This window comes from Diceros bicornis, chromosome 21 (assembly GCF_020826845.1).
Source record: "Diceros bicornis minor isolate mBicDic1 chromosome 21, mDicBic1.mat.cur, whole genome shotgun sequence".
Taxonomy (NCBI): Eukaryota; Metazoa; Chordata; class Mammalia; order Perissodactyla; family Rhinocerotidae; genus Diceros; species Diceros bicornis.
Genome location: NC_080760.1, coordinates 41571452 through 41590752, shown reverse-complemented (window position 1 = coordinate 41590752; position 19301 = coordinate 41571452). Strand labels below are relative to the sequence as shown.

Sequence of the window (19301 nt, the reverse complement as noted above, 5' to 3'; positions counted from 1 at the left end):
AGAAAGAAGCAAACGTCTATTTGCTTCCTAATGACTGTTCCTCCCTCTCCAAACACTCTGGGAAAGAAGAGGCGAAAGGGAAAAGGAATAAACACCAAACTCTTATTAATCCCTGTCTCATCTCTACACTGGCAGGTGGCATTTGCCTTCCAACTTCTTTTCAAAGCCTACAGCTCAGAAAACAAGCTGACAGCAAGCCCTTGCTCTAAGAAGCGACCTGCGCACACCGCAGCGCGCAGAGAGACAGACCAGCCGGCCGGTTGATTATTTACCAGCGGGATTTAAACTTGCTCAGTTGCGGGGGCGTGGCCTGGGCGGAGCCGCGTGGCCCAGGTGGGCGGGGCGGGGGCGGGGACCCCGGAGGCTCCGCGCCGTGCGGGAAAGACCTGGGCTCCGGGAGCGAGCGCCTGTCTCTTTAAATGCCAGGGGCTGCGCTCCCGCCCCGGGAGCCCGGAGCCGGATCTACAAGCCCGTCCCTCCCGCTCCGGCGCTTGTTGCTCGCCCGGCCCGAGCGGGAGCTGCCGCCGCCGGGCAGCAAGGCTGATTCCGTCCCTTCCTTCTCGCGCCCCACCTCCCCGAGAGCAGGCTTAGGACGAGCAGCAGCCCCAGCAGGAGGGAGGGGGTGCGGTGTGGACAGGCATTGCCCCCCACCTGCAAGTCTTGAGGCGCTACGTAGCCGCGGGGGCAAGACATGCGTGGCTGCCCTCTTGCCCAGCCTCCCCGCCGCCCGCGCCTGGAGAAGAGGGACTGCGGAGCCTGCACCTGCAAACTCGCCATAGAAGTCTCAGGGTGAGGCGGGGGGCCCCTCCCAATTCCCCACGGCCTCCACCTCCCGGCGGGTGAGTTTGCGCAGGTAACCCGAGCTAGGGGGCGGGCGCGCGGGGGAGGGGCGGGCGAGACCGGAGGAGAAGGCGCCGCAGGTGAGCCAGGTGGGGTGGCTCACCTGCCCGAGCCGCGCTACGAGATCGTCGCCGGTTTCCCCGGGGATGGAGGCGTGGGGGGTGTCTCAGGGGCCAAGTTGGGGCCCTGGGGTGACAAGTGGGGTTAGGAAGTGGGGGGTTGGAGTAAAGTTTCTCTCCCCCCCCCGGCCTGGGTTTACCAGGTAGGGCACTGGCGGAAGCGGTAGAAGCTGCTTTTGCCCGGGCGAGGTGAAGGGCTGGGCAGGGGAGAGCTGGAGTTGCCCGGCCTCCTGTGACCGTGACCCTGGAGGTGGAGAAATGAGGGAAGACTTGCTACATCCGAGACTCCCCGTAAAATGGCTCCGGGTGCTCGGCCCCCAGCCGTTCTTCCTCCTCTTAACAAATCGTCCTTTTCATGGAGGGCCTCCTACATGGCTTCCTTGCTTTCCTCTCCCAACAGGTGGTCTCAGCCCCTGTCCGGGGACCTGTGCCAATGACCCTAGTGGTGGTTTCGCTTTCTCCCCTCTCGGCGGTGTGAACGTGTGTCCGCAGCGCGATGGGCAACCAGGTGGAGAAACTGACCCACCTAAGTTATAAGGAAGTTCCCACGGCCGACCCGACCGGCATGGACCGGGACGACGGGCCTCGCATCGGGGTCTCGTATATCTTTTCCAATGACGATGAGGACATGGAGCCGCAGCCGCCGCCCCAGGGGCCGGATGGAGGCGGCGGTGGGTTGCCCGACGGCGGGGACGGGCCGCCGCTGCCCCCGCCGCAGCCCTACGACCCGCGGCTGCACGAGGTGGAGTGCTCCGTGTTCTATCGCGACGAGTGCATCTATCAGAAAAGCTTCGCGCCGGGCTCCGCAGCGCTGAGCACCTACACGCCGGAAAATCTGCTCAACAAGTGCAGGCCTGGCGACCTGGTGGAGTTCGTGTCGCAGGCGCAGTACCCGCACTGGGCTGTATACGTGGGCAACTTCCAGGTGGTGCACTTGCACCGGCTGGAGGTGAGCAACAGCTTCCTGACGGACGCGAGCCAGGGCCGGCGCGGCCGCGTGGTGAACGATCTGTACCGCTACAAGCCGCTGAGCCCCAGCGCCGTGGTGCGCAACGCGCTGGCGCAAGTGGGCGCCAAGGAGCGCGAGCTGAGCTGGCGCAACTCGGAGAGCTTCGCCGCCTGGTGCCGCTACGGCAAGCGCGAGTTCAAGATCGGCGGCGAGCTGCGCATTGGCAAGCAGCCCTACCGGCTGCAGATCCAGCTCTCTGCGCAGCGCAGCCACACGCTGGAGTTCCAGAGCCTGGAGGACCTGATCATGGAGAAGCGGCGCAACGACCAGATAGGGCGCGCAGCGGTGCTGCAGGAGCTCGCCATGCACCTACACCCGGCCGAGCCAGACGAGGGCGACTGCGACGCCGCGCGGACTACGCCGCCTCCCGGGCGCCCCCCTGCGCCCGGCCGGGAGGAGGAGGACCGAGAGGCAGTGGTGCACTGATGGACGAGCTGTGCACAGCTGTGAAAAGGAGCTGTTTGGAGCAGCCGCTGCCCCCTGCCTCCTCTCACTCCCTCCTCTACCGCTTTCTGGGCCCCATCTGGGCTCCTGGGCCATTTGGAAAACCTAGAGTTGGCGAAATGCGCAGCCAGCTGTGGCTTGAGCTTGCTATCTTGGACGGAGGAGGAAGAGGGAGCAGGTAGGAACACCTTGGCTGGGGGCACTTCCTTCCCGCCTCCTCAATTTGTCTTCCTTTCCGAAGTGGGGGCAGACTGTGAACTTGCCTGACACTTAATCCTTGCTGGACCTGGGTCCAAAATCGACCCTTCTTAAGCACGCAGAGCTGGAGAAAAGTTCGGAGTATCAACGCCTGCCATTGCCTCCTCCTGGCTTCTCCTCCTACCCTGGGCTTGGAGGATGTCCTGTAGGAAGGCCAGATTGGGTTTGTGTGGGTGCCAGGCCAGCGTAGAGAGCCTCTTATCTGCTACCCCCGCGGAGCTGTGTGTGGAATCCAGGAGGCTAGGGTGATTTGTTTTATGAGATTCCTGGGGTGCAAGGCTGGCGAAACCAGGACCAGGTTTAGGAGCAGCCCACTATGAAGTGTAACAAATAGTCGAGTAAACTTGGGCTACAAAACAAAGACTTTGCTACCTCCCTCCTCCCCATCCTCAAGTAATTCATCTTCTGGATCTGGCTTCTAGCTGAGTTTCCTGCTCCCTCCTGCTCCACCGGCTACTTCCCAGGTTACAAGTAAATCATTGTCACAGGCCAGCCAGGGGAAGGATTCAATTATGGTTCTGTTTTGCCGCCTTTGTTTCTCGCCTGCAATTGTAGGCACTTACAGCTGCGTTATTTGTTGTGAAAGGAGGGAATGGCCCTTTGTGTGTCTGATCTAATTAAGCCTGCTTGGCCGTGTGCATCCGAAAGTCACACGGGGTTGGCTGATGCCACCTCATAAAGTATCCACTACAGAAGCAGGCTAACGGTTGCCCTGGCAGAAATTAGTCAATCTCCTCTCCCACTCCCCACCTAACCCCCTTCCTGAACAGTAAAGCTAACCTTTTTAAAATGTAAGGCTTTGGGGTGGTCCTGTGATCCCCACCACCACCACCACCCCCCCGCCCCATCCCCCTCACACACTCTTTTGTTCTGCTGGTGGTAAAATCTTAGGCTGGAGGCATATTTCAATAAGGTATTTATTTTGCTAGCCACACTTGTTGCAATTTAATTCAAGACGCTATATTGTTATATTACAGCAGTCTGCTGGTTGCTTGGAGAACACCCGTTCAAAATGCTTTCTTAATTAAGAGAGGTGACAGCAATCACAATGCCACCTGGTGTGGTCAGTGCCATAGTGATGTATACGGCACTGGTGACAGTCCTAAAGCACAGGTCGGTGACTGTGGGATCTGTCACAGCAGGCTGGCCTCCACTATTTGGATCTGATGCTGAGCTGCTTGCTTTTCTATAAGAGTTTTAAAAATTTTACGATCTGTCCCTTGTATTCACGTGAACTCTTTCATGACGTGTGCCCTCCATTTCAGAATGTTTCTCTGCTGCACATTGGCATTGCTAATGCTGTCTAAAAGTTGAGTAAAGTTTTTCTTGGGAGTCATTGTAGAGTATACAGAACAAGTCATTTTGTGACCTAATTCTTACAGTTGGAGTAGAATCATACTTGAGTGTTCTACAGCTGTGGCCATCCTTGGGCCTCCTCCTGGAGATCTCTAAATCAAGGCAACAACAGGACTTGAAGGATTTCCTTGTATACTTTTTTCAAATTTGGAAGTCGAGGCCATAATTTTTAAAAGCCAGACCTTCGTAGCATCTCAACATGAAATCATTTCATTACAAGAGCATTAGCTATGTTACCTATTTTTTCAGGGATCGTAAAACAGGTCCTATTGCTTTGAGTGTTAAAGATGAACCACACTCAGCCCTGGTCTGGAACTTGGGAGAAACATCAGTCTCCTGTTGGAAATGTAGATCTAGTTTCCGTGTTTAATAATCTCACAGCTTTGTGTTTATATTTTCTTGCTCATGGAGACGCGCAGCAAGATAAACATGGGTAAAGACATTTAGGAGAGCCTACTCTGACAGATTTGGATTTTCTTTTATGCTTAACACAGTAGTAAAAGTGGAAAGTAATGACTAATGTGCAGACAGCAGGAGGGAAGCAGCACAGAACAGCACTGCCCAGCAGCTCGGGGCTAGCTGGCCAGCTCTCTTTTCCCTTCTCCTCATCTCTGTCTCCCTCCTTTGCCCTCAAATGGAAGGTGAATGTCATTGGTCACACTGAGGTCTAGCAGTGACTATCTTGTTACAAATAAACTGCTTTTTGTGAGAAGTCTCAACCTGAAGAACTCCTGTAAAATCCACACCAATGTAGCGTTCTGCCTTTAGAGAAGAGGTGTTTGATAATAGGGCTTGAGAACGAACTAGAAGAGGAACTAGATCTACTCCAGATGCTGCTTTCCTGTTGCTTGCATGTAATGCAAGCATTTTTGCAGGGTACCAGAGATGTGAAATATGTAATACTTGGGAACAGTGATTCCATTGGAAGTTTTCTTAGAATTATAATGCTTAAGTAAAGCAACAACCAACTGGTGATGGCTCCAAGAAAGGGGAATCCAATCAACTCTTGGCTCTTTCCTCAAGATGGCAGTGTTGTGGATAAGTGAGTTTTTAATGCCCAGGCGATGGCTACATCTGGCACTTTAAAAAAATAAATATATTTAATAATTTTTGTTTTTCCTTAGGAATGAGACTTTAGAACTATTTTGTAATGTGAATTACGGATGCTCTTTGAAGGAAAGAAATATTGACTCTAATGTTCTTTGGATGCTCTGGCAGGGATAAGCAGGACACCTGACTGAAACATAGGCTAAGTGTAATCAAATTCTATTTTCTTACTTGAGCAAATATTTTATTGAGACTGCTTATGTATGTCCAAGGAGCCCACAACTTCAGCTACACAACTTTTTGTATTGAAAGAACTCATACTTTTTGAAACTTTTATTCCATATTTAATTTAAAATGACTTTATAGCACTAAAATGCCTAGCAGAAGACTTTACTGCAGAACTTTAAGGAAGTTTTTAGTTTTTATGAAAAATGACACTTGAGTGGTTAAAATTCTCATGTCTTTGGTGCTTCTGGCCCTAATAGCACCACTAGACAACACCACAACCACATGGAAACATATTTTTGGGAGCAAAACTTTAATTTTATATGACATATGCTATGGAGAGTGAAGAAAATATAAGAACTTCTTGTTTTCTATTTCTTTTTTCTTAACAAAATGGAATCCACTGTGTTGAAGACTCTTGATATTATGTGATTGTCTAACCATTTTTTATAAATTAGAATAAAATCTAGTGTGGTCATGGTCATTGAATGGATTTGTTTGGAAAGTTACGTTTTATTTGCGAATTTTTTTTTGAAATCAGGGTAACTAAACTTGACTGGTTTATTCAACTTTTTATTATGTTGTTTTATTCGTAGCTATAACACTTGTGACCCATAGAGAATTACATTAACTAACATGATAAATTCCACGTGTATTTTGTTTCCCAATGAATTGTGTAAACTTATTTTTGTTGAACATTGTATGTTAAATCAATGTTATGTTCTCATACCACTTCTTGAGAAGGAGGTTCTGATTTGAAATTGTATCATTTCCTTCAAAATGAAGGGCAGTGCGTAGTTAAATAAAAGATTGATGACAACTTTTAAACCATTTCCTCTTCACTATGTTTTATTAAAATAAAATCTGTCAAGTTCTTTTGAAAAATGCTGTGAGGGTTTCCAATAAACCATGTATTAGAGTTAACTGAATTTATATATATTTTTCCACTTGTATACCTTTTTCTGCCATTTTTGGTCCAAACCCAAGCTACATAGCATAACTGCAGTTTTTCTGAGAATATTAGTGTGTATCATCTTTACATTGGTCAGTAAACATTTTTTTTTTTTTTTTTTTTGTGAGGAGATCGGCCCTGAGCTAACATCCGCCAATCCTCCTCTTTCTTTGCTGAGGAAGACGGCCCTGGGCTAACATCGGTGCCTATCTTCCTCCACTTTATATGGGACACCGCCACAGCATGGCTTACCAAGCAGTGCGTCGGTGCGCGCCCGGGACCCGAACCAGCGAACCCCGGGCCGCCGCAGCGGAGCGCGCGCACTTAACCGCTTGCGCCACCGGGCCGGCCCGGTCAGTAAACATTTTGATGAATTCATTTAGTGACTAAAAGCCCTCCCTGCATTTACTTTGTGAGAATTAATCACCCTTTGTTTCCAGGCTATCAGTGTTCATGAAAATGTCTCATGAACATAAATTTTTAATACACATTTTCAGAGTCACTGCAAATGTTGCTGAAACCCACACTCACATTTTGGAATCTACACTGGGCAGTTTTGGTGATAAGATCAGTAACCCACGTTGTATCTTACGTCGTTTCAGAGTCCCAGACAAAGGGAATGGGCTCACCGAGTTAATTACAGAAAATGGGCAAATGTGATCACGTGGCACTGTTGGCATGATAAGGGATGCAGGTGCCAGCGGTTGCTAAAGGAGCAGATGTGGCATCTGGGACTGGTGTGTGGGAGGCTGCCAGCGTCTGAAGCCGCTACCACAGTCCTGTGAGGTTCAAAAGCTGGGCTTTGTGAACAGGCTCCTATGAGAATTTTAAACGGGAAGAAAGTTGAATGCTCAAGGTTATAGGGAGCTCAAGCAGCAGTGGGACCATTTATCCCAGAGTGGGAGTTTTTAATTGATCATGGTTCTCGCTGCACAAGAAGGCAGGAGGAGGGAATCCTAATACGGAAGGTGCGTTTATTCTTGGGTGGTTTGGTATAGGCTGCTGTTCCCATTTCTAAGTGGACTGAGCTCGCTTAATGTAGGAAAATGACATGTTTGGAAGCATTTAAAAGACCTCCAAAATGAACAGGTCCAGAAATGTGCAGAAGGGCTTTTATTTCCTTTTACTGAATTTACTGGAAAAACAGCTTATTGAAAAAATATAGTGATTTCATCTGCAGAGTAGATGCAAGAATGATTAGTGTCTGTATTTGCAATCACAAGATAGTAAGCATTTATGAAGGGCTGGAAGATGCTGAACCCTAGCTTAGGTACTAGAACACAGGTTAAAAAGAAACAAGCAAGCAAATGCATTGAGAGAGAGTCCCTGCTCATGAGCTTGTTGCTAAGGGGAAATCATTTTCACTCCTACATATATGACAGATTTTAATAAAAGGTGGCTCTGTGAAGTGCTGATGGTTGGTAGGTATTCAAACAAAGCAGATGTGTGTAGATTTAATTGAAGCACTCCCGTTGGAGAAATCAGACCAAAAATCTGAAGGGACAAATAATGATAGTGAAAAGGATGTAACTAATATAACTAATTTGCAAAGTACTTCACTGGGAGACTCCTAAATCCCCAGGGCCTAACATACAAAGAGAAACCAGATCCATAGTTTCTGTTCTCACATCCATAGTTTCTGTTCTCACATAGTTTATATTCTAATAGGTAAGGCAGATAACTACATACCAAAAAGAAATTCACAAGAAGGAATTTAATTATAGTTGTGGCAGGTGCAAGGAAGGAAATATACAGAGTTTATGGGAGAGGATCTCTCTCCATCAGTGCGTCAGTAAAGGCTTTTCTGAGGAAGCCTTTATGCTGAACTTTGGGAGAGGTAAAGGAGAAAGCCAGGTGCTTCAGAGTGGGCACCGATTACGTGAATTCAAGGAGGAAGGCTGGGAAGTGAATTAATGAATGTTGAGTGCTCTCAAATGCCTTTGCTTCATGTGTCAGTAGTCATCCATTTCTCCTTGGGGTTCTCTTCCACAACATGTTGTCTAATTCATTTATAGATCTCTGATACTTAACACAGGACCAGGTAAAGAGACTTTCACTCAAAGTTTGAGTGAGTGAGTGAATTTGGGGTTTCGGGTTTGCTAGACTAGAAAGCCCTCATATTATCTCAAGGTGATGTCATGACCATGGTTTGAAGGAGAAGTAGCAGTGGTTTTTAGGATGGATGGAACAAGGAGAGCAAATGGGTGACTCCGTCCTCCCCTCTCCCAGGACTAGAGGTTGTCCTGTACTATTGATGACTTAAATTGCCAGCCAGGTTATGAAGTGGAGTGTGAATTTGGGCCTTTGCCCAGTGCAAGTGTGAGAAGTGGCACAGGCCAGTCTGGGTGGGAACAGAGGTAAACCAGAACAAGAGATTTTACAGTCTACTTGCCATAGCCTTGGAATCGTGATTGAAGAAGAGATTATTTTGTTCATTTGGCCAATGCAAACCACTGCTAAAATATAGTCTCTCATGCCTTCCCAAGTGTGGCCATAAATGACTCGGAAGATGAGCTGCCTGCTTCTTATTTTGGGAAATTTGTATGCCAATGTAATTAACTCCGAAGATCTGATTATCTTGATATTCAGTGCGTTCTTTTTAACCTCATAACTTTGAGGATTCTCTGTTGTTAGGCTAAACTGGAGGTAGAGGGTCTGACCTAGGCACATAATTGAATAGTGGTTAAGGCCTGACAGTCAAACTACCTGGATTTATCTACTCCAGGCTGTGCTCACTATGAAGGTGGAAACCTTGGGAGAAGTCGTGTACTTGCTTGGAAACTTTATTTCTTCTCTACAATGTGGCTTGTGATGGTCAATTCACTAACTCTCTGAATTTCAGTTGTTTTGTAAAATAATATAATACATAATATATATAATACTATAATTGGACTATAATAATAGTATCTACGTCAAATGGTTGTTGTGAGCACAAAATGAACCAATGCATGTAGATCCCAGATCAATAGCTATTTATGATTAACTAGAGAAAATCTGGATGTTGTGTGTGTTCAACAGCCTTATTCAAAATAAATAAAATTACTGTCTGGGAGAGAGAGCTCTTCTCCTTAGTCTTAGAGAATTTCATAGCTAGATACAAGAATTTGGTAAGATAAGAAAGACATAACTGGTTAATACTTTAGCTGTTTAGCCACTGCTGTAGTGTTTGAAATGTTTCTTGAGCTTTGATCTTTAGTAAATGAACCATTTAACTTGTTTATACATTTTATGATGTTTGCTAATTCCTTCAACAAATATTTCCTGAAAACCTTTAAGATCCTAGGTGCTGGAGAGCGGAGGGAGGATAAGAAGGGATATTGCGGTAATAATTTTAACAATGATGAGGTCGCCTTGCCCGCACTGTCTTATTTTAATCATAACAAACAGACTTTCTAGACAGATGCTAATATCTTCATTTTGTAGTTGAGGAAACAGGTTTAGAGAAATGAGATGATTTGTGCATGGTCACAGAGCTAATAAATGACAGCTGCTGGCCTGCAGCAGAAATGCTGGTGTCCAAAGCCCCAGGCCAGGTTTGTCCACTGAAAGATGGTCTGACCACGCCCACCCCTTTGGCCACCCTCCCTTCCCCTTACCCATGGAGAATTCATAGAACGTTATTCTGCTCCAACATTTGGCGCAAAGCATTGTCTGAATATCGTGTATATTTTTGCTATTGTTGCAGCAACTCTAGAGGTAGTGACTCTAGCAGGCAAGAAGAAGCAGGAACAAGAGGACAGGCAACTCTCAGCCAGAAGGGATTTTACAGCCTCATCATGAGTAACAGTGACAAGCCGGGGTGAATGTTGACCATCCTATAATTACCCCCACCCTCCCTGTGGCTGAGCACTGTGACAGTCCCTCCTCAGACTGCCCCTCTTCTGTCTGCCCTATTGGGACTTCTCTTTCCCCTTCAGGCCGAGGTCAGTTCACACAGGCCTGCTGTGAATCATGGCTCCCACCCCTGACCTGCTGTGTGACCTTGCCAAGTTAGTAACTTCTTTAAGCCATCTCGATTTACCTAAAAATCAGGCTATTAGGAGTGCCTACCCCATAGGGCTGTTCATTGGCTTACACGAGGTAATATAAATCAAGTGCATCGTGCGGCACTTAGGTGTGGCACCGTGGCAGCATTGGTTGGCTCTGCCACCAATATCTCTGCTTCAAATATGATGTATGACCTTGAGCAAGTCCCTTTACTGTGCTAGGACCCTGGATCTATGTTTCTGTGTGTGGAGCACCAACTCCAGCAGGAGTCTGTGATAATTCCACGTGCAACTTTATCCTTTGACAAGGTTAAGGAAGTTGCTAGTTGCTCTACTTAATTAATTATAATTAATACTAATTAATATTGATTCCTTGGCCATAACCTTGTACCTCATTCATGTGAAAAATTCATATATAAATTTTAAATAATTAGTAATGATAAATAACAATAAGGTGACTGAATTTCAGGGAATGCTTTTATTGTGAAAAGTAGGGACTATACACAAAACTTTTTTTTTTGAATTGGCAAATTTTGTTATGATCTTTCGGATTAAAAACCAAATCTGGGCCATGAATTAGGAAAAAGGTGGTGATAGGAGTAAATTAATCTATGTCTCCTTTATTTTGGAAAAAGTGTTTAGAATTTTTTTTTTTTTCCATTCTAGAGTACATTTCTGTTTGCTACCTGGCTGTACTCTTGGCCAATACATCATAGCCCATGGAGAGAATTCTTTTGTATCTCAATGGATATGCCTGATTTATTCTACTTTATTCTAATGGGGTCTATTTCTTCTTCTATGTCAGGAAGAGCAAGGTTGCTCATAAAGCCATAGAGCATCAAATGGTGGCGGACATCAATTTTAGTTCTTTAGTTCTTTGTGCGGACATCAATTTTAGTACTTTTTAAAAAAAATAGAGTTTATCTTTTAGAGCAGTTTTAGGTTCACAGCAGAACTGAGTGGAAAGCACAAAGAGTTCCCACATACCCCCTCTCCCAACCACACAGCCTCCCCACCATCAACATGGGCATCAACGTGGTACATTTGCTACAACGGATGTTCCAACACTAACACATCCTTATCAACCATAGTTTACAATAGGTTTCACTCTTTGTGTTGTTCATTCTATGGTTCTGACAATTGTATCCACCATGATAGTATCATACAGAATAGTTTTACACAAGACATGTTCTCCTTCTTCATTTCTCCACCGCTCTGCCTCAAGCTAAGAACTGGACTGTTTTCAGCTGCTCTTATCAAGCCTTAAGAGACACTTCTCTGCAGGGCCTTTCTGCTTTCTTCGCCATTCCAAATGACGTTCTCAGCTAGAACTGTGTTCCTTCATTCTTTAAGTATTTATTGAGACCTACCAGGCAATGTGCTCCCACTAGGGCTAGACAAGGAATGCCACGTGGTCCCTGTGCTCCAAGTGTCTGCCCACATTCTGCTGAGGAAGACAGACAGGTAACAGTGAATGCGATACCTTGTGACAGAGACCAGGCAGGCACCAGGCATTATGGTGACATTCGTGAGGGGTTCCGGGGAAGCTGGCAGCTAACCCAGGTGCTGGGGTGGGGAAGGGTCCGGGATAGGTTTCCTGGGCAGAGATAAGCAGATAGGGAGATTCCAGCATAATCCTGCTCCCATCTCCTCAACCCTTTGTTTTAGGAGTAAAACCCACATTTGTCTTTGTATATGGCTGAGGGGAGGTGGCATGAGAACAGCTACTATTAATTGCTTAGTAATTCCTTTTTTTTCTTTTTCACAGTGCTGGTATAAATTTCAGCCAACTAGGGTACATTATCGAAAACTCTGAAAGGATATTAATTTTACTGCTATAAAAGTGTTCTTATCTTTAGCACCATCATCCAGTTGACTGTAGGCATGGCCAAGCAGTTCCAGTATGGTGAGGATTGAGGCTGCTCACTCTGTGTTTTGAGGGAGCTGAGAGGCACTGTGGAACGCATTGGCCAGTGTTGGAGTCAGGCCTGGGCTGTCGCCCCAGTACCTCCTCTTTCTATGCCTCCTGGGCAGATGAGCTCGCCTGGCTCTGGAAGCTGCAGTGTACTCATTTGTAAAGTGGGAATAATATGTCATTTACCATGCTGGGTTGTGGTTAGTTGTAATATACATAAATCCCCCAGAAGTGGTCCTGGCACAAAGTTACATGCTCAGGGATTGGTTGCTGTCATATGCATTTTCCCTTCTTCAGTTTTGCCGTGTTCATGACTCAAATCCTAAATCTCACAAGTGAATTTCAGACAGAGCTGGTTAAGCCAAACAAATCTAACCAGAGTTAAGATGGTCAGAGATGGTGCAACGTTTTGTTTTGTAATGGTTGAAACTATCTGGCCCCAGGTGTTTGGGAGAAAATCATAAATGTATGTGTATATACACACACACATATGCACACACACACACTCGCACACACACATACACACAAGCCAAACCAAGCCAAGAGCATCTGAATCTTTGGTTTCTACCCAACCTGACAACCTAAGAGGAGAAATGCAGGCATTGATATCATTATAGAGCTATAATTGTTTTACTACCTCCCTGGTTAATGCCTCTCTCTACCTGCCCTTTAAGCCTATGAATATTTTTTATTAGTGTAATTTTTACATTTTTTATATTTCAAAAATAATATATGCTTAATATAAAAGAAGTTCAAATACCAAAGTGTATAAACTAAAAGGAAGGGACATCCTCCAATGCCTTCTCTGGCCTTGTTCCACCTCTAACCAAGGGTTATCAATATTAGGTGTGTTGTGTGTTCCTTCTGGACTCGTTTCTATGAACATTCAGATATGCTTATCTGCATATATTTCACTGTTTTTTAAATTAGATCATACTACCCATATTACTCTGTCCTCTTTTTTTTACTCATGCATAAATTGACTTTCTTTTATATTAGTACATCAAATATCTAGAACATTCTTTTTAAACATCTCTTTAGTATTCCATAGTGAAAAGCTTCTGTTTCTTATTTATGCATTTTCTCATTGATGCCCATTTAAACCATGGCCAATTTTTCCTAATTATAAATGATACCACAAACATCTTGCTAAACCTGTTCTTGGCATATATGTGAGTATTTCTGAAGGATATAATTATTGAAATGAAATTTCTGCATTAAAAGTTATGCAAAATTTAAATTTTGATAGGAATGACCAGATGGACCTCTATAAAAGATTGTGCCAATTTACAGTAATGCTTATAACATTCTCAATTGTTTGAAAATATTTACTTATTGATAGGTAAAAAATAGTATATTGTTATTTGTGTCTATGAGTGTTTTGTTTTTTACCACCTGAGCTAGTCTCATTGCTATTTCCAGGAATTCTAATCAGTGGTTTACCAGTTTTATTCTATCACAAACATTCTAATTCTCTCCAAAGCACTTGGTTGTTAGATCAGCCTGGTGAAATCCAGAGTCCAATCTATGAACAAACAATAGAAAGGTAGTGTTGGAAGGTATCCAAAATTATCCTTCTTTTAAAAATGTAAATCAGAGTGTGCAACATGCTGTTTTACACCCTTTAGTGGCTTCCAATAGTGCTTAGGATGAAATCTAAGTTCCTTACCGTGGCCTGTTGACCTGCACAATCTGGCCTCTGCTTATGTTGCCAGCCTCACATCTTATCACTCCCTTTTCAGGGTACATTCCAGCCTCACAGGCCTATATTTATTTTCCTAAATGTGCTAAGGTTTTTCTCCCTGGCTTTAGAGTAGTATTTTTCAGACTTTCTGACTACTGACCTGCAATAAGAAATGCACTGCATATCACGACTAAATGCCTACATATATTTATACGTGTGCCTGTGTGTGTGTGTGTGTGTGTGTATCTGAAACTAAAATTTTACCAAACAATTCCTAACTGTACTTTGATGCCATGTAGTAAGATGATGTGGTAGGCGGAATAAAGGCCCCCTCCAAAGATGTATGCACCCTAATCCCCACACCTGTGAATATGTTTTCTGATCAGTCAAAATCTCAAAATTGAGGATTCACTGGGAAAGATAGCAGATACTCAGAGCCTTGTATTTTCACCAATTTACAGCATCACTTTGGACAAACTTTGAATTTTAACACCTATTACTTTTTTTTTTTTTTTTTTGTGAGGAGATCAGCCCTGTGCTAACATCCGCCAATCCTCCTCTTTTTTTGCTGAGGAAGACGGCCCTGGGCTAACATCTGTGCCCATCTTCCTCCACTTTATATGGGACGCCGCCACAGCATGGCTTGCCAAGCAGTGCGTCGGTGCGCGCCCGGGATCCGAACCAGCGAACCCCGGGCCGCCGCAGCGGAGCGCGCGCACTTAACCGCTTGCGCCACCGGGCCGGCCCCACACCTATTACATTCTTAACCCTTACTTTGGAAATGCCAGTGTTACCACATGTTTGGTGCATCCACAGCCCTGAGTTAGGCATGTTAGGGAAATATGAATTGTGTTCGGAGGTATATATAAAGCTTCAATAGTTGTGTGCTTGCTGGAGAAATCAGATTAAAGAGTCAGAAGAAACTTGAAAGTAATAAAGGCAGCTGGACCAGCTCCGTGGCCTAGTGGTAAAGTTCAGCAGACTCTGCTTTGGTGGCTTGGGTTCGGTTACCAGATGCAGAACCACACCACTCATTGGCAGCCATGCTGTGGTGGTGACCTACATATAAAATAGAGGAAGATTGGCAACACATGTTAGCTCAGGGCAAATCTTCCTCAGCAAAAAAAAAAAAAAGAAAGAAAGTAATAAAAGACAGAATGAGACATTCAACTGTGAGATGTATTTAGGGGCAAGAAGACATTTGGGTCCCCTAGGTTATCTCCAGCAATGACAGCAGTCATTTGTAACATGATGCATTTCCAAAGCACATTTCACAGATTATTGCATTTGAGCTTTGCACCCTCTCCTTCAGGTATTATGTGTTACTATTCTCCTTGAATAGATGTGGAAATTGAGCCTCAGAGAAAGGGAAATAAAATATTTATTGAGCACATACTCTATGCCAGACCTCATGGTTGGAACCTTACAAATGGTATTTCATTTAATCCCCAGCATAACCTGGGAGGTGGCCACTGTGATTCTCATTTTATGGGGGAAGTTACATCTCCTCCAAGATCGCTGAGCTGCGAAAGGGACCAAACAAGATTTAGTCCACAGTTACCTGGTTCTTGCGCCAATGCTCTTCCTACCATGTTGCAGTTGCTTCTAGTAGTTACACTCATCCTCATTTGCGAGCATTTCCCAAATCACATAATCACAAAGGCTTCTCTTCAGATTTCTGCAGTGCTGCTGAAAGTTGAGGAGGTGGAACATCAGACTTAGATCTTCTTTGGTGGCCCCTGTTACTCTGAAAAATGAGTTGAAGGCAAGAGACTGAACAACCCAACTGAGAGATGACAGAGAGCTAAGGAAGACAGGAGCCCCGTGTGCAAAGGACTTTGAGTTTTTACTTTAACTTTTTATTTGGGCATAATTTCGAAGTTGCTTCAATAAGCACAGTGCAAAAGAATCTCTGTCTACCCTTCACGCAGATTCACCTTTTGTTAACATTTTATTCCATTTGTAAAGTGCAAGTGGGATAAATGTTTTTAATGTCGTTCTTGCCAAAGGACTCGGTGTGTCTAGCAGCTTTTTTCTTCCTCATTCGAATTTTCCTACAGCCCAGCTCTCTTCATGGTTTCCTACCCATGTTCTCAACCTCAGTTTGCATTATTGCCCGGGATTTCCTTCTCTTTCCCATTGTGGGTACGAGTCTGGCTCTGCCACTGGTCAGCTTGAATTCGGATCATTGCTCTACCACTTAATAGCCATTGTAACTTTTAGAGAGGCAATTTCTCATCTGAAAAAATGGGCCTGAAGTAGCACCTTCTGGAGTGTTTGTGAAGATTACGTGGAATCATAGGAGAAAAAAGTTTAGCCACGGTACCAAACACAGAGTAAATTCTCCTAGAAATGCAAACTCACATTGCAAAGGACCCATATTCATCCTATAGTCATTCGTACAGCTGTACCAGATGTTAAAATATTGAAACACTTCCATATCAGTTGATAAATAGCTGCTTCCCTGAAACCCACCTGTCACTACCATAGCACCCCCATCTTCCTGGTCGCCTGGCCACTGCCCTGGGACCCCCATGGATATTCCCACAATCCAACCAACAGGGACATGCCTGCAGAGCTGGGACCTCCAGCACTCTGCTGTAGCTCTGTGTGCGGCATTTTGATTGGTTAATGACTGCTGAAAAATGTTAATATCACTGCAGAATATTAGCTTAGTGCCTATAAATACTATTGCCCCCGTTTATGAGTGACAAAGGAAGCTGAAGGAGGGAATGAGTAACTTTGCCCAAGGTTACACAGCTAATAATGACTTAAACCTGAGACTATTTAATTTCCAAAACCATTCCGGTCTCCCTGGAGTGGAGTCCCAGTCTTCAAGCCTGGTTCAGCCCCTGTGACCTTGGGGAGGAGACTTCATCTCTCAGAGGGGGAACAGAGTGAGAATGATTCTTCTGGCTTCCCTACCTCTCCAGGCATTGAAAAGTGCTGATATAGAGAAATTCTCCTTGTCTTTTTGTTCAGGGCAAATAACGAAGTTCTGCAGTCAATTTTAAGCTAGAGACCAAACTCAACTCGTTAATTATTCACAGAGTTGATAACTCTGCTCTTCTCTTGAGTCTGCTAAACTGGTTGAGACAAGCCAGAACTACAAAGCTGGTAAAACAACCTTTTTGAAAATAATTTGTAGAAGTGGAGCATATGAATATTTTTAGAGAGGGAATGTGAGCCAATGGAAGCAAAGACACAATGCAGGGAGCATGGCCCTAGGAGCCAGAGAGACTCTGCTTCTGAGCTGTGTGCTATTGCGCAAGCCATGCAATCAGTAACCTTTATTTCATCATTTGGAAAATGAGAATAAGTACCTTGAAGAGTTATTTAGAGCCAGATACAATGGGTGCACAGCCCTGAGCTCAGTGCCTGGCACTAAGAGTGGGAATCAAAATATTTACTAACCTGGACTACAGGAACCTAAAGAAACCAGAGTCACTGGGAATCAACAACCCAGAGGCCCCCAGCAGGCCAGGAGTTAACTCGTACCTTGCTGAATCATGGGGGACAACGATGCCTCTATTTACCAACCAGAATAGAAATCTTTTAGCTGCCATACTCAGGTTCCTGGCTGAAAAGCAGCCCTGCCTGGCAGTAGAAGAAAATGCTCAGCCACCTTGAGGTTTGTTCTTCATTATACGAGAAAGAGGGAAAGACAAGAGACAGCTAATAATTTGGGGGTTGGTTTGTTTCCAATGACACAGAAGGGGTAAAGGGAAGGTCGAAGCCCCTCTCCCTCCTCCTTCCCATCCTCACACCCCAGAAATAACAATTAGTGGCAGATTCTTGTATCTTTTTCCAGAAATTAGCCAATCAGCCTTCCTTCCTTACGTATAAATGGAATCATAATACAATAATGGCTAATATTTATCATGTACTGCTATGTGCCTGAGAATATATTAAGCATCTTGTATGAACTATATGTTATTTAACCCTCATGACAACTCTGTGAAATAAGTACTGCTTTTATTTTCATTTTTTTAGATGGGGAAACTGAGGCCCAGAGAGGTTAAATCACTTGCTTAAAGTCACACAGTAGGCAGGGACAGGAAAAGAACCCAGGAAGTCAACATACATCCATCTTATTCTGTTTCATGCTTGTGTAGCATGTCTTAATATGATTGAACCATAACTTAGTTAACTTGTTGTTGGATATTGAGTTGTTCGAACAATCACAGCTGCATCGAACATCTTTGTAAATTAAGTTCTAAATTTTATTTGATGTCTACTTTGTGCCAGGCCCTCTGGAACACTCTTTACATGTATTTTGTCCTTTAGTGTTTACAACCACTCCATGAGGGTAAGAATCATCCCTTTTGCAGGTAACGATATTGAGACTCCAAGCAGTTAAGTTAAGTAACTTGTCCAAGGTCCCAGAGTTGTTGAATGGCAGTAGGTGAAACTGAACTCAGGCTGTCCGAGTCCAGAGCCTGTGACACCAATGTTGCTATGGTACATACATGGCTGTGTGTGAAAACCTCCATGAGGTATTCACACATCTACAGAAATCTTCTCCTTTTAATACCATCATCCTTTTATGTTTTTTTGTTGTGTGTTAATCACTGAGACTCCATTTTCATACATAAAAAGAAGAGTTAATAATACCTACTCCTATGGACTGAATTGTGTTCCCCCAAAATTCATATGTTGAAGCCCTAACTCACACAGTGTGGTACTATTTGGAGGTGGGGCCTTTGAGAGATAATTAGGTTTCGATGAAGTCATAAGGGTGGAGCCCCTGTGATGGGATGAGTATCCTTACAAAAAGACACCAGAGAGCTTTCTTCCTCTATCTTTCCATCATGTGAACACACAGTGAGAAGGTGGCCATCTGCAAGCCAGGAGGCGATTTCTCACCAGAACCCGACCATACTGGCACTTTGATCTTGGAGTTCTAGTTTCCAGAACCGTGAGAAAAATATTTCTGTTGTTTAAGCCACCCAATCTGTGGTATTTTGTTATAGCAGCCCAAGCAGACTAATACACCCACCTTATAAAATTATTTTAAAGATTAACAGAAACAACAAGGTAAAAACATCTAGAATAATTTCTCACATGGGTTATGGAGTTATCACATGACAGGTATTATTCTAAGATCTTCACATGTGTATTAGTTTGCCAGGGCTGCCACAACAAACTACCACAAACTAGGTGGCTTAAAACAACAGAAATGTGTACTCTCACAGTTTTGGAGGATAACAGTCTAAAATCAAGGTGTTGACAAGGCCAAACTCTCTTAAAAGCCTCTAGGGGAGGATGCTTCCTCTCCTCTTCCCAGCTTCGAGTAGCTCAAGGTGTTCCTTGGTTTGTGGCAGCGTAATTCTAATCTCTGCCTCTATTGTCATGGGCATTCTCCCCATGTCTTCACATGGCCATTTCTTATAAGGACCCCAGTGGTGTCGGAGGAGGGCCTATCTTACTCCAGTAAGACCTCATTTTAACCAATTAACATCTACA

The 19301-nt window shown here is 44.6% G+C and overlaps 1 protein-coding gene across 1 annotated transcript; it reads left to right on the top strand.

The window, feature by feature from the left end:
* Positions 1-439: 439 nt before the first annotated feature.
* LRATD2 (LRAT domain containing 2) lies at positions 440-2976 on the top strand. Its single transcript, XM_058564930.1, has 2 exons — positions 440-839; positions 1360-2976. The coding sequence occupies exon 2, from the start codon at positions 1456-1458 to the stop codon at positions 2392-2394; it is 939 nt and encodes a 312-aa protein (XP_058420913.1). The 5' UTR covers positions 440-839; positions 1360-1455; the 3' UTR covers positions 2395-2976.
* Positions 2977-19301: the final 16325 nt, after the last annotated feature.